Source organism: Schistocerca cancellata, chromosome 5 (genome assembly GCF_023864275.1).
Source record: "Schistocerca cancellata isolate TAMUIC-IGC-003103 chromosome 5, iqSchCanc2.1, whole genome shotgun sequence".
NCBI classification, from domain to species: domain Eukaryota; kingdom Metazoa; phylum Arthropoda; class Insecta; order Orthoptera; family Acrididae; genus Schistocerca; species Schistocerca cancellata.
In genome coordinates this window covers 621,977,752-621,994,413 of record NC_064630.1, presented here as the reverse complement: position 1 = coordinate 621,994,413, position 16,662 = coordinate 621,977,752, and the positions used below count along the sequence as shown (strand labels likewise).

General features: G+C 39.0%; 1 protein-coding gene across 1 annotated transcript in view; it reads left to right on the top strand.

The window, feature by feature from the left end:
• The window catches only part of LOC126188565 (semaphorin-5A), a 678,499-nt gene that overhangs the window by 656,223 nt on the left and 5,614 nt on the right, over positions 1–16,662 (top strand). Inside the window, exons 4-12 of the mRNA XM_049930166.1 lie at positions 4,955–5,162; positions 5,755–6,060; positions 6,237–6,436; positions 6,949–7,245; positions 7,472–7,628; positions 9,007–9,220; positions 9,342–9,683; positions 10,448–10,825; positions 14,115–14,282. Of these exons, the coding sequence (XP_049786123.1) occupies positions 4,955–5,162; positions 5,755–6,060; positions 6,237–6,436; positions 6,949–7,245; positions 7,472–7,628; positions 9,007–9,220; positions 9,342–9,683; positions 10,448–10,825; positions 14,115–14,282 (2,270 nt within the window). The remainder of the gene's footprint in view (positions 1–4,954; positions 5,163–5,754; positions 6,061–6,236; positions 6,437–6,948; positions 7,246–7,471; positions 7,629–9,006; positions 9,221–9,341; positions 9,684–10,447; positions 10,826–14,114; positions 14,283–16,662) is intronic.

Sequence of the window (16,662 nt, the reverse complement as noted above, 5' to 3'; positions counted from 1 at the left end):
ATCTTTGACTCCGTTCACGGAGCCAAAATTTTTGAAAGTCGCACCCATGGTGACCAAATCTAGCGCTTCATTTGCCACCTGTTTCACAATTCCGTAGATAATTTCTGGTAAGACACTAGACCTTATGAAAGATTTGTATTTGAAACTTACTTTCACACTCCTTCATTTATGTAAAAAGTTTGTCTCGGGTAGTTCAGCCTTTTTCGAAACATATTAAAATTCCAGATTTTGCCGTTCCCAAAAATTTGTCGCCCTGTGGTACGATTCGACCCATTCGAGAACCGGCCCTGGTGTTGAGCAGTATTTCTTTGGATTGACTCGATCTATGCACTGCAAAAACGGAATTGCGAAGATCTGCCTAAATACTAGACAAAATGTGCCTGATGGCTTTTAGGAGACACACCCGGTACACATTGCACGGCAATGGGACAGTGAAAAACTCGAAAACTCAAAGCTTTGGTTAACAGAAAGAGAGAACGAAAAGAAGAACATAGAGAAACGTTAGAAATGCCCCGCGCTACTGTCATGTGTAACGCATTACGTTTCCCGCTACGGAATACCGAACCCACTTTTCATCCTGTCCGGTGTCACGGAACTGGGAACATCCAGTTAACACGCCACACACTAGTTCCTACTGATGTATTATCCGGCTGAACAGTGTACTCGGTTCTGGGAGGAGCTATCGGAGTATTTCCAGTGCCGGGAGGTCGCGGACGGAGCTTGTAAGCAAGAGCGCCACACCCACAGGCGCACGGACCACATCGATCATGCTGGAAGTTTAAATCGGGCGCGATATAGACGCTGCGCTGGCAGGTGGCTGGGTACTCGGCCGCATACATCAGAGCCAAGGTCGGCCGCTGCACGAGCTCTCTCTCGCCCCGTGGCCTATGGAAGGGCACATTTGTATCGCGGCAGCCCTCGTGCCGAGGTTAAATGCACTGCCAGCCACCGCCCTGAGATGCTACTCTCTACGGGCAGTTAAATACAGGGTGCTTCACAAAGGGGTTTACACTGTTTGTATTTTAATAACTCGAACAAAAATAACAAAACTATGAATTTCAAGTCACATAGATGGTCACGACAGTATTGATGATGGTTTACTGTCGAAGATGTTCAAAATGTCCCCCGTCGGCAGCACTACGGTGTCTGCAACGCCGCGTAAAAGACCGACACACATGTAATATGTTGCCACTGGAATGGAATCACAGGTAATCACAATCGCCTCCCTCATGTCATCCAGAGTACTTAGCTTTCGCGCGTACCAGGTGTACCGGTATGAAATGAGCGTTAAGATACAAATGTGTCGATAGGGAACATTTGTTGTGAACGAGCCTTAATTTTTTTTGTTTGGTTGGTATGACATCTGTCAAAGATATTTAGTATACATCAAGACACGGAACGAACAACATAATATGTTTTCATCGTGTTAACAATGTCGAATTTTGTACCAGAAATTGATGATTTGCGGAAAGCATTAATTTTTTGTTTTCATTTGAAAGAAAGTGCTGCAGAGTCGCATCGAATGCTTGTCGAGGCATATGGTGATCATGCTCTATCAGAAGCAACATGCAAAAGATGGTTTCAATGGTTCAGAAATAATGATTTTGATGTAAGAAATGAAGAACGTGGAAGACCACCAAAAAAGTTCGAAGACGCCGAATTGCAAGCAATATTGGATGAAGATGACACTTTTGAGTCAGAAGCAAATGACAGCAATGCTAAATGTTGCACAACAAACCATTCTTAACCGTTTGAAAGGTATGGGAAAGATCCAAAAGTGTGGAAAATGGGTGCCACATGAATTGAATGAAAGACAGATGGAAAACCGAAAAACCATTTGTCAAATTTTGCTTCAAAGACATCAAAGAAAATCAGTTTTGCATCGAATTGTTACTGGCGATGAAAAATGGATTTCTTTTAAGAATCCCAAACTTCAAAAAATCATGGGATAATCCTGGACAACCATCAACATCGACTGCAAAACCAGATCGATTCGGCAAGAAGACAATCCTCTGTGTTTGGTGGGATCAGAAAGGTGTGGTGTACTATGAGCTTCTAAAACCCGGTGAAACTGGGAGTACTAATTGCTACAGACAACAAATGATCAATTTGAACTATCCATTGATCGAAAAAAGACCAGAATGGGCCAGAAGACATGGCAAAGTAATTTTTTTTTCCCACGACAATGCACCCGCACACAAAGCAAAACTGGTTCAGGATACAATCAAAACACTTGGCTGGGAGCTGCTACCCCACCCGCCGTATTCACCAGACTTGGCCTCTTCCGACTACCATTTGTTTTCATCAATGGGACTCGCATTGGCTGAGGAACACTTCCATTCCTACGAAGAAGTCAAAAATTGGGTGTCTGTTTGGTTTGCTTCAAAAGACGAACATTTCTATTGGCGTGATGTCCACAAATTGCCAGAAAGGTGGTCAAAATGTATAGAAAACAGTGGTCAGTACTTTGAATAAAATGTTTTTACTTTTCAATTCAAAATTAGTGTTTCATTTTCACAAAAAAAAAACGCCCATTTCATACCGGTACACCTGGTACATGTGTCCAGAATTCCCCGCAGAAAGAAGTCTAACGGCGTTGAATAGTGAGATCTGGGTGGAAACTCAGCACTTCCCCGTCGGCCTGTCCACCTCTCTACAAACGTTTCATCCAGGAATTGTTGCATGACACGATGGTAATGTAACGATAAACTGTCGTGTAGAAAAAAAGAAATTAATCTCTCTACATTTGGTGAACAGCTGGTTCAATTCGTCCCTGCAACACGGTAAGGTACTTTACACCTGCCACTGATCCTTCAAAAAAGACTGGCCCTAGAAGTCCTCTGACAGACATGCCACACCACACCGATAAACAAGGATGATTACCTAACAACTCATTCTTCATAACATAAGGATTATCTCTTGCTAAGTACACACAGCAGTGCTGATTGATGGTTCCATTCAATTTAAAAGTTGCCTCACCTGACCAAACAATGCCACCAGTCAACTGTTCATTATTGCAAATCCTTTCACAAAATTCAAGGCGCCTATTCAGATTGTCTTCTTTCATCGTGAGACGCAGACTGAGAACATACGGTTTCTGCTTTGCTTGTCTTCAAATACGGTGAACTTGATTTGCTTACACTTGATTCATGCGCAGTGTAGCCTGTGGACTTCTTTGGGGCACTATGGACTTCTTTGGGCATCTTATGAAAGCCTGTACCACTGTGACCACCACTCTTTCACCCGCTATTAATTTCTTCTTGTTACACTGTCCCTTCTTCAGATCATGCACACTTCCTTTCCTCATAAAATTTCCGCTCAATTTCGTTATTGTTATGCGTGAGAGTGGTGCAGTCTAAAATTCTGCCCGCCATCATCTCTGCACTTCTGTCATGTTTTCACATTTCCGCTGACACTAAAACACGCATCCTGTCATACAAGTTGTCAGCCATCTTGTTATTTACTTGTATTTACTGGCAACTGACAATAAACAAAAGCAACGTAATAGTCATGAGAGCAAATGGATCAGGTTATTGTTAATGCCTCTTTAGCTATTTCTGTTCAAACAGTGGAAACCAACATGACAACATGCTAGCAACATGACAAAAATATTAACTTTGCAGAAAAAAATTATCAGAAACATATGCAGTGCAAAGCCAAGAGAATCTTGTCGGCCATTATTAAGAGATCTTAAGATACCAAGCGTTCCCTCATTGTATCTGTACGAAATAATTTTTTTCACAAGTAGCAACCCTAAACTCTTTTTGTCAAATAATTTCCAGCATAGTTACGAAACAAGAAACAAAGAAAGCTTCATGTTGCCTACACACAGACTTAATCTTTTTGCACAGACTCTACAATATATGGGAATGAAATTATACAATAAACTGAAAGACACAAATTTTAGAAAGGTCCAAACTGAGGCAGTAAAAAGAGAATTGTATAGCACCCTGGTTCAGAACTGTTATTACTCTGTTGATGAATTTTTTAATGAAATGACCATCTGAACAGGATAAAAACGTTAATAATAAATAATATTCAGATTTTATTGTGATTACATAAAAATATTGTATTCCATGTATAATTTATCATAGTTATAAGCTGACAAATCTCCTGTCCATAAAATCAATAATTTAACTTGTACGTTATGAGACAATAAAATTCTGATTCTGACCATTTTGTGGAATACTCTGTGTTCTTCACTGCCTGACGTCAAGCAGGTGGAGACAGACAAGAAAGAGCAACACTATGGTGTTCACTGCAAGGTGTGGAAATTACTATATGCACAATATAAATGGGCACTTTTCTGGGAGCACAGGAATTGCTAGGTATGAGCCCATTGGCAAGTCTTAACTAAGATACCATTAGCATCCCATAGCATTGTAATAGGCATTGTGAATGCAGTGCTGATTCCAGTGTGCTTTGGTGAGACAAAGAAATAGGGCTTGTTCCCTCCACATATCAGCTAAGAACTTTGTCTGAAATCTGAGGCACACTGCATGTCTGTTGGATCGCAAATTCGACCAGTAATAAGGTGCACACTATAACAAATTGAAATCCAAAATTATCTGTTGGGGCTCTTATGGCCACTACTATTGCTGCTACCATCTGTCAAATATTAGCGGGACTCGTGTTCCTTCTGACCAAATAATTCTACCTTATTTAAAGAAGAAGATATCAACTATGGAAATATTCATTTGCATTACTTATTCATTTTTGCTGTATGCAGTTATTTGGTTCCTATCCGTTTAGCCTATTTGCCCATTTACTTATTCTTTCATATATATCTATATGGATGTCAGTACCATTGCTATGCTGTAACAGCCAGTCCATGCGAGTATAATAGAAAGATTTTAATTTGTGAATAGGTCAATAAGTAAGTCACAGTTCTAAACTACATTTTTTTCCATCCTTCAGATATATGTATTTAAATACCTCATTTCCTGTGTTTTAGGGATGCACTGTACCGACTTGCAATTCCTGATCTGCGGCAGCTGGAAAAAGCAGACTGGCCGGCACCTGCAAACAAGACTGCTCTCTGCCAGGCCAAAGGACAGACGGAGTACCAGTGCCACAATTTTGTCCGCGTCCTGCTACGCAATGGCAAGCGGATATTTGCCTGTGGCACAAGTGCCTTCTCACCACAGTGCACCTGGAGGGAGGTAAGCAGTGGCAGTACTGTAGGGTATTTCTATACATACAGCAAATGCTGAAGATTAGATGGGTAGACCACATAACTAATGAGGAGGTACTGAATAGAATTGGGGAGAAGAGGAGTTTGTGGCACAACTTGACTAGAAGAAGGGATCGGTTGGTAGGACATGTTCTGAGGCATGGAGGGATCACCAATTTAGTATTTGAGGGCAGCGTTTAGGGTAAAAATCGTAGCGGGAGACCAAGAGATGAATACACTAAGCAGATTCAGAAGGATGTAGGCTGCAGTACGTACTGGGAGATGAAGCAGCTTTCATAGGATAGAGTAGCATGGAGAGCTGCATCAAACCAGTCTCAGGACTGAAGACCACAACAACAACAACAGCAAACTAAGCTCAGAAATCATAAACATTTTTTTTTCTTGCTTCTTAAATTCAAGAGACAAAGATGGTTGTGCACTTCCAGAACTTCACAGAATTTCAGACTTTAATGTAGTCAAGAACTTCAACATTTTAATAAAAATTTTTTATACTATTTTGTGTTAAAATGATGGTGAATTGTGTTTTAATTCTGAATATTTTTTTTAAATTTTAATTTCAGATTGAGAATTTGAATAATGTACTTGAATGGGTGAAAGGAGTTGCAAAATGTCCATTCAGTCCCACGTACAATATTACTGCCTTGATGACCCAAAATGGTCAGTATTTTGTGGGAAGTCCTATGGATTTCTCAGGAGCAGATCCAGCAATCTACAGGAGCCTTGGAGCTGGCTCTACCACACTTCGGACCAATCAGTACAACAGCAAGTGGCTGAATGACCCACAATTTGTGGGATCTTTTGAGAAAGACAATTTTGTATACTTTCTCTTTAGAGAAAGTGCTGTGGAATACATTAATTGTGGAAAGGTAAGCTGTATGACTTTGTGCAGGTTTTCAGAGAGAATATTACTTCTCACATTTTTGATGAATGAATGTGTGAACCTCTGTAATTAATAAACTGATTGTATTTTTTTGTTTTGAATCCACACTGCAAGAAAATATAGATATAGTCTATAGCCCATTCTTTGTACCTGTTGTTGCAGATAGTGTACTCACGCATAGCAAGAGTCTGCAAGAATGATAGTGGTGGACAGCTAATGTTAAAGGACAATTGGACAACTTTTGTCAAAGCTCGACTTAATTGTTCTATTCCTGGTGAATATCCATTCTATTTTGATGAAATTCAGGGAATGTCATACGTTGAAGAGGAAGAGACAATATATGCAACTTTCACAACTCCTACGTAAGTAAAAACAATGTCATAATGATGATGATGATGGCTTATACCTGCTGAGACAAGTATAACTTTATGTAAAAATTAAGGTATTGAGATTAAAAGACAATTAGGATTTATGATATTTGACTAATTTATATAAATTTCTGTTAGTGCCCGACTGAAAAGGGGTTATGAGAACATACCACCCTTCTCTTTAAAGACAATTATTTACCATCTATAACTTTCAGTTATCACAAAATTCAGAAGAAAGGAAGTCCTTTCTGCAAGCCACAAATTAACACTAAATAATATAATTCCTAAATCAGATCTGAAAAAATAAGAAAGATATGTTTTGATTATGTCAGAAGTTTATTGTCATTTTCTTGGCAGTAATCCTCTGTCAAATATTTTCAACATCTTGTTTCTCAATTTCAGGAACTAAACCCCAATGTTGGCACTTACAAAGTTGCTGCAGGGATACCATTAAAAATTCCAAATTCCTCTAATTTTATATGAAATTGTTCGGTTTTCCTTCACAGAAACAGCATTCCTGGATCAGCCATATGTGCATTCAATATGACTGCTGTGGAAGCAGCATTTTTAGGCCCATTCAAACACCAAGATAAGCCAGGATCTGCATGGGAGCGACACCACAATCAACACAAACAGTTGCTAGAATGCCAGGCTGCCCCACATTCTCACTTGCTACTGGATTCCTCGCGCTACCAACTGATGGACAGTGCTGTGCAGCCAGCTACAACAAAGCCACTCTACACAGGACAGCTTGAGACACTCACCCACATAGCAATACATGTGATTCCCACCAAGCTACACAGGTATCATTGGGTTTTACATTTCATTAGTAAATTATATGACAGCTCAAATACAATGATCATTGCACTACTAAGTGTGCGTAGTCTAGTTTTCTAATTACATCTACCACCATTGTTACTGTTGTGGGTAAAAACATATTTATTCAGTACTTTGTTTAAGTATAGTAGTGGCATACAGAATTTTCTGTTTAGTGTGTTGAAGCATTTCAGTTGGTGTGTTTAATTTCAGAGCTGTGCATATAATTTACGCTGCAACCTCTGAAGGACTTGTCAAGAAGATATCAGTTTTACCAAGAACACAGGAAACCTGTGTTGTAGAAATATGGAAACCATACCCGGGGAATACAGTAGTACCGATAAAGGCACTTCATTATCTAAAATCAGCTGTAAGTCATGAAATGCAATTAGATGCCATTTTGCTTTTTGTAACAGTAATTAATGATATGTCATTACAATTTAAGGGCTGCAGATAAGAGTTTCTCAGACTACATGGATGATGATGTTAATAATTATCCAGTCATATCCAACTTCCTTTAAATATTATACCTATATTCCAAATTTAAAAAAAATTAACAAAATTTGCTTTCAATAATAGGGAACAATGGTATGTTCCAAGTTTTGGTACTATAGTCCTAATATGGCTTTCAAGATGTGTGTGTAATAAAGGAAAACTCATTTGGCATCAATTATTGGGAAACTTCAATCATGTTTCAGTTCACTGAAACTCATTTGATAACTCATTACATTAGTAACTGGGCCCTAGATCAACAACTAAAATATAATCTATAAATATAAGAATGTTAAAAGCATAAATAAGGTGATTAAAAAAGCAGTTTATGCAACAGGACCCTGATGCCATCATATGATAATTGTGTTAGTTTTTATTTTATAATATTCTCATGTATTCATCAAATTTCAATTGCCAGTCAATATTTATTCCTCAAAAATTGTTTGATACACAATATTATGTTATCATTAAGTTCAAGTGGAGTCCGTGACTCATATTGTCACTTTTGTTGGTCAAGTTTACTTTATTGCATGTTAACCACAAAATTTTTAATTTGCTTTCTTTTCTTAAAGTTTCTGCAGTTTTTAGATTTTCTGTCTGTGTGTCTTAATAGTCTCTGTAAACTGTAGTTTCTCATATTGAGAAAATGGAAGGAGCAAACTACATTTAGCTTGAAAATTTTTTGCATTAATTAATATGTATTATTGAAACTGTCATCTTCATTGGGGTTACAAATTGTGTTCCTTATGAGTTTATCACTCATGCCATGTTGTCGTTATGGTGGAGAACATACAACACACTATACTAGGTTTGTCAAAAGAAAAACCATACACAGCTAAAAAGCTCCTTGTGCAAATGGGCATGGTCACACATGTAACACTCCAATGAGGATTGTTAGTTTTTAAAATGCACAAAACATAGTAAAAATGTTCATCTGAACAAATGTTTGTATTTACATGATCTATTTAAAACAATATATTAATTGTTCCACTGATTAACTTACATGTGTATATGGTGCACTCTGCTACTGACATATCCTACAACTGAGGTTCTAACTCTCACCTACATCTAAAGTTTAGCACCAGTGTTTTCTTCTTCCTCTTTCTCAGTATTCTAGATTCCTTAACTTCAATTAAATGGCAGATAATTTATTTATTTGAAGAAGTACAAGTTTAATCTGTCAGGAAGTTTCAATTTTTATCACTGCTTACTTAATATGTATCAAATTGGATTTAATGGAATCTTATTATTTTCAGGACTCTGTATATATTGGCTCTGATAATGGCATTATTAGGATTTCTGCGCAACACTGTTCTAGACTGACAAATAAGGCTGCTTGTTTGAATGCTATGGATCCATACTGTGGATGGAATGAAATTCTCGAGAAATGTGAGACAGCCCCTAATGATAATCCTCTCACTCATCACTGGCAGCAAAGTGTCACACAGTGCCCTGTACTCACTGCTCCAGGTATTACATATCTCTGTGGCCACATTTTCACACCGAACAAAGTACAGTAATTGTAAAATTAATTTATAAGAACATATACAATCTTTAAAATTGTCTAATGGTAAAATAATAAAACTTATAGTGGACGGAGGTTGGAGCAGTTGGTCAAGCTGGTTCCCGTGCTCACATTCTGGAGAAACCGAGTCAGGGGATGAATGCTTGTGCAGCTCACGGCAATGCAACAATCCTGCCCCTCAGAATGGGGGCTCTCAGTGTGTCGGCACATCCATTCGAGTAACGAACTGCACAGTGCACGGTGGATGGACAGCCTGGTCAGCTTGGTCAGCTTGTTCTCAGACATGTGGAGTGGCTGTCAAGACACGGCGTCGCATCTGTGGTAATCCTGCACCAGCCCACGGAGGGAGAGTGTGTGTTGGGCAGGATCGTAGTGAAATTTACTGCACTTCAAACCCACCGTGTCCTGGTGAGCATACAAACCTTCTGTTAAATTATACAATCTAGTAACCATCAAAATAAACCATAATTTATTGTGCACATATAACGTAACTGAATAGTAAAAAATTTACTCCCCCAAGCGGCAGCAGGAGAACACGCTTATAAGAGGTATTACAGTTTCCGAGCTTTAGGAGCCCTTGGGTCCTTGTTCTGTCAGAAAGGTTGAACGGGAAGGAAGAGGAGTGAAGTAAAAGGACTGATGGGGTTTAGGAAAAGGGGTAGGGTTCAAAAAAGTTGCCCAGAACCCCAGGTCAGGGGTGACTTGCCATCCGATAAGTCTCCCCTGATCCAAAGTTCTGGGCGATTTTTGGAAACCTTGCCCCTTTTTCTAAACCTCACCAGTCCTTTTCCTTCATCCTTCTTCTGCCCCCCTTTGACCATTCTGCCAGAAGAAGGAGCCAAGAGCTCTGAAAGCTTGCAAACTGTAATACCTCTTATGCATGTGTTGTTCTGCTGCCACTCGGTGAGCAGATATTTTATCCGTCCAATTAAATCATAATTTATTGTGCAATGTGTATGTTAATTGTAACTAAACCCATCATATTTCAGTTTTATGGTTTCTGTAAATCAATCATTTTTCTTCTTCTTGAAATTCAACTCAGTAATTACATCAGAGTGTTTAAAAGATTTTCTACAATGAATTTATGATTCAGCAGTTGAGAGACTTCCTTGAAATCCTTTTAATTTTAATCTGACAGACAGACAGACTCGTAACAGATTTTTCTGTTTCAGCTTTGACACTGCCTCCCAGGGATGGCCAGTGGAGTGCCTGGGGAGAATGGGAGGAGTGTTCTGTTCCATGCGGTGGAGGTTTCCGAACGAGGAGGCGACTGTGTAACAGTCCTCCACCAGAGAACGGAGGTCGGGACTGCCAAGGGTGTAATCTTGACTTTGAGACATGTAATATGCATGCTTGTCAAGACAGCAAGAGATTCTCTACGTGGACTCCTTGGTTGCCTCTTAGTAGCCTTGCAGCAGAGACAGGCTATGTGGAGAGAAGGTTCAGATTCATTTGCAAGGCTCCTGTGTCTGATCCCACACATATCAAGATATCTCAACACAAAGAAGAGGAGAGATTCTGTCATCTCAATGGTTCATGCTACAGAACTGGTACGTTCAAGTTTCAGGGGTGAATGTTGATTCGATTGAATTTTTTTACACAACTTAACCAAAAATTGTTTTATTTAAATATTACTCTGAAACACTTTATTGTATTAGTCAGTTCACAGTAAATGAAAAATTGTTGTTTTACGTAGGAAAAGTCAGTTAAAGAAATCTAACACCCTTCAGTTTACTTGTGGAGCAAGCTTTTAAAAATCTTTCAGTTGTTCAGCCTACTGATCTACAAATCAGATCATGCCAATGAATTTGGATGTGGTTCTTAAAATGTTCAAATGTGTGTAAAATCTTATGGGGCTTAACTGCTAAGATCATCAGTCCCTAAGCTTACACACTACTTAACCTAAATTATCCTAAGGACAAACACACACACCCATGCCGAAGGGAGGACTCGAACCTCCGCCGGGAACAGCCGCACAGTCCAGGACTGCAGCGCCTTAGACCACTTGGCTAATCCCATGCGGTGATGTGGTTCTTAAAAACAGTTTTCATTACTCATGTGTTATAAAACTTCACACACTATGTTTGCATAAAACTTCTACAAAATATTCTATGAAACATTTTGTACAAATACTTTAATTAGATTCACTAGCTAAATAATATGAGGGGACATTAAGCAACAGACAGTAATGTAAGAACCTAAAAAATGGGTATCTTTTGGAAAAAATGTTAACTAAATGCATACACATGCATAGAGATGCTCCATGCAGTAGTGTAGGAAAATAACAGGGGTTCTGTATATATATATATGTGTGTGTGTGTGTGTGTGTGTGTGTGTGTGTGTGTGTGTGTGTTTTGTCTTTAGACTTTGTGAAATAGAACCTTCGTCTGAAAACTAAATGTTTTTTGTCCTTTCTATGTGTGCTTCTCATTGTCTCCTTCACTTAGTGTTATACAGACATGCAGGGGTTTTTTGGTTCCCTAGACTGATAGAGGACACTTTTACATGTGTGTTCAGCACCAAAAGAGGCTATTGCTCAGTGTGACACAGAAATTGTTTCCACTGTTGATGGGTACATGACATACATGCATAATTATTTTTAGTTATTCTTACTTATTATGTGCAGCATACACCATTACTTTTCCTCCTCTTGATATGTTGCTCCATATTTAATAGCATCCAAATTGTGTTAACTCTTTTCCATGTCACCCATTTGTACTTTTTTTTGTGTGTGTGAACTTATATTAATACTACGGCAAAATTTTAATTCAAATTTAAAAAACAGCATTCAAATGACCCTTTTATTTTTTTTGTCTCTTTCGTACCACATACTTTATGAAGAGTCATGTATTGTCTAATTCTACAAAAATTTCTCCTCAATTTATTCTGTTTTGTACAGTGCCTTTGGGAATGAGGTGTTATTTAGTTTGATAGCTTTCGATTTCTTTGTTCATTTCATTACAATTTCATTTCTAATAGGCTTTGGACAAGAATACACATTTGAATAATATCAAAACAGAAGCAAATAGGGAGTCCTCACTGACCTATTGGTTTTCTCTTGCCTTCAGTACTATCTCTGCATGCATATTACTCAGCTTACAATTCTACTGTCTTCTGGGCCACACTTTTTGCACAATATGGAGAACAACTCCAAAAGCACTGTGTCACTTGACTGCGTGGGCATCTCTCTTGCCGTTTAAGTTACTCTTAAGAACATCAGATTTGCCTCACATCCTGTTTCATGTCTTCATAAATACAGGGTAAACACTATTAAAACCAACAAATTGCAGGGACGGATTCCCAACTGGAAATGGAGGAAAAAAGGTCCTGTGCACACGTGTCTGGTAATGCATCACCGCAGCCTCAGATGGCACTGATGAATGAAAGTTCCTCTAGCCATGTGCCATGTGTTCCTTGTGTGTTGCAGGCTGTGCGATTGACGCAACATACTGTAAGCAGCAGAATGGCCCAGTGTTCATGTCAGGAACAAACTGAGACGGTGTTTGTGTGCTGCCAAGCAGATGGAAACAGTCAAGAGGCAGCACGGCTGTACCCTCAGAGACACCAACCACATCACACAACATTTCAAGCTCTTTTTGGGTGTTTGTGTGATCATGGGTCCTTTCAGACAGATAAATGTGCAGAAAGGTGGTGGACTGTGCACACATCAGATTTAGAGAACCGGGTTCTGCAGGATATTGAGATGAATCCTAGTACAAGCTCCAGGCAAGTGGCCTGCCAACATGGTGTAAGCCAATGTACAATTATATGGGTCATCAGTCCTCTTTACTGAAGAAGCAAACTTTACCAGAACTGGGATCATCCATCTGCACAATCTTCATCTGTGGGCTACAGACAATCATCAGGGAATGGTTGTGGCATCTTATCAGCATCGATTCAGCATTCATGTGTGGGCAGGGATTCTTGGTGGCCATATACTTGGACCAGTTATTATTCCACAAAACCTCAATGGCGGAATGTACTCGGACTTCCTGTGGAATACTCTACCTGGGCTGCTTGAGAATGCGTCTTTGGCAATTTGACAGGTCATGTAATTTCTGCATGATGGAGCACCATCCCTCTTCCACACTACAGGTTGCTGATACAGCAACAGAATCTTCCTCAATGTAGGATAGGATACAGAGGCCCTGCGGCATGGCCTGCTAGATCACTTAAACCCCCAGGATTTTTACCTCTGGGGGCATCTGAAAAGTGTTGTGGATGCTGAACCTTCAACAGTCTGTTCATGATTCCTGTGACACTATTCGGAGAGAGGTCAGAACATGCAGAAGAACATGGTAATAACATGATGTGATGTGTGAAAGTGTGCATTGCATCCCATGGAGTTTGAACATCTGTTGTGACGTGGATCAGTGCAACTCTGTACTGTGTTCTGGGACAATTTGTTGTTGTTGCATGCACACCGTCCATGTCTGGACATCATATGACCTTTTTTACCCCATTTCCAGTCAGGATTTTGTCCCTTTAGTTTGTCAGTGTCATTTATATGTTTATAAGGAATAATTTGTGTAACACTAGACTATTGCAAACTTATAAAACATGTGTAAATATGATATGAATTGTCTTGTACATAACAATAACAAATTGACTTCACTGTTGATTTCTAGGTAGGTAACAGAATTTTGTTACTGTCTGTTGATCATATCTACATATTTTCTCTGTCTTTATGAATGACATGGTGTAAGCTGAGAAACCAGTAGATTATCTGCAACATGTGCTTACCTATTTGTTATAGCTTGTAGGCAACTGTTAAGAGATAAATACAAAAAATTAATGTACTAGATAACTCAGTCTAAATTAGAAGTTTCCGCTTTATAGGCAGAGGTGAGTCTGATGACTTGTGGTCTGAGTGGTCTGGCTGGTCACCTTGTTCAGAAGAATGTGGAGGTGGACAGCAACACAGGACAAGGGTCTGCGAGGACAAGCCAGAAAACTGTGAAGGGTTGTCACGCATGTCTCGACAGTGCAACACTCACAAATGCAAAGGTTGGTATTTATTATAACAGCGAAGTAGCTAACTAATAGTTGACAAAATTAGTTTTTTCTGAGTACATATGCTCTACTCCAGTGCCTGCTTCACCACCCTGCCACTTGAATTCCCACTACCCCAATAACAGCTTATCTGCATTATGCCCCGTCTGACAGCCAACATTCCCTTCCCCTTAACAACTTCCTTTCTTCTCATGTACACTCCACCTGATGCAGATGCTCACCACAGTCTAGCTGCAGTGATGGTTCAGTAACTTCTATATTGTTAGTTGTTACATTTACTCTCGCCATTATTCATATTTCACCCAGGACATTCCAGTATCATATTTATATTGCAGTTTTTATTTCACAAACCTCTGTGGACTTGCCCGAGTGCCTTTTCTACATATCCATTCTCACACTTTATTCGTGATTTGGTCACCAGGTGCGTCACTTTTTCATTGCCACCTTTATGCAACCAGTAACCTGAGTCTGTATGTGACAGTTATATCACAAGTACATGTTTCTAGAATTGCTAACAATACTTCTATTTCTGTGACTCCAAATGCTCAACTACAGATTGCTGCATACATCTGAGATGTGCTCTTACATAAATATGGTGCAACTGCTAGGCCCACATCTTGTTGTAAATCCAACAGTGACAGTAAAGATGGCATTGTGGTATAGTTTCACCTGTGACAAAGGTATTTTATACATCAAAGCTCCAGAGCTAGTTTTTGTACTATTTTTAGGCTTTCTTCCTGACTTTACTGAGGTGAGCCAAAAATATCTTTTCTCATTTAAATACAAAACTAGACACCTATACATCTATATGAAAATTCCTCCTAGTTTGAGGGTGCAAATTCTAGTTGGTGACCACTTAGCTTTCAGCTGTAAATAGGTTGTCTTATGAACAGAAATTGAAAGTTTGTTGTTTGCTCAATACTGCAGAGTTATCATTATCGCACTTGTTGCTTTTACCTCCAACTTTGCCCTCAAGTGCTCCAAAACTACTAACAGTATTTTAACCACGTATGCTACAACTACATCTCCATCTTCCTCTTAATCAAGCAAGCTTATACTTATGGTCGGTCTCTCTCTCTCTCTCTCTCTCTCTCTCTCTCTCTCTCTCTCTCTCTCTCTCTCTCTCTCTCCCTCCCTCTTCCACCCCCCCCCCCCCCCCCCACACACACACAAACATTTTGTCTAAAAGCTCAGCAATATTTTCAGTCTTGTTTATGCTCATATTCACCTCTTCGGTACTATGAGTTGCTACATTTTTTCCTTTCATTATCTGCATTCCACCCAGGAATTGACATTGATATCAGCAATAAAGTGAACTCTAGCCTTCCTTCTTCCTTGGGTTAGTATCCACTTAGTCTTATCACAGTCAGCTCACAATAACTAGTGTGGTACCATGTCCAATCAATAACATTTTCATTCAATTTAAAAATGGTTGTATATATGCATATATGCTTCCTAATGACAATCATGAATTTAGTTTTTTTTAAGTGTAAAATACACTGCACAATCAAGACATAAAAATTGTTTCAGCTCAAAACAGGATGGTTCTCCAGGGTACTGTACTCTGGTAAAGTTGCCTACAGACATAAGACAATAAGTATTTGCTATGCCTGTTATAAATAGTCTTCATATGTACATATTACTTATGCTAATACCGAGTGCTCGATTTGTAATGGTACGTTCTGGTATTTTGTACTGGTACCTCTGAGATATATATATATAAAAAAGAAACGCAGATTTTGAGATGTGGCACAATAGAACTTAATTTTTTGGCAGTACAAATATTGAATTCACACTTTTAAAATATGCAGAATATAAAAGTCTCCCCCCCCCCCCCCCAATGGTCAAAGTACCAGAACTTCTTTTTTTGCATATCAAGAACTGCTAATACCTATTAGTACAACCTGGAATTTTACTGTATTTTACCAATCTTCTCAAAAATGCTTATGTGTGTATGCAGACCATATTAAAACCAATGTGGTGATGTCTCTACAGTTACATGGTCAGAATCATACATAACTGTTGCTAAAAACAAGATGTATACAAACTATACACAGATGAATTACTTGCTGTTTACCACACAGTCACAGGTAATTGGGTGATCCCGTAGAAAACAAATACTAAGTTCCCTTTCCTGTAATAGGTAGACAGATAATTATTTTCCTTTTATAAGTTGTTTATCAGCTGGATATAGAATGTAGGAACAGTTTACATTAGCTGCTTTTATCGGTTAGTATGTTCATTTCTCATTCCATATCTCTTACAGTTGTGCTACGGAGCTATGGAATACAAAGTGTAAGTGCGTGAGAGAAAGAATAAATCTGTTAATATGAATAAGTATTCTCATGTCCATGCTGTGAGTTTCTGTCACATT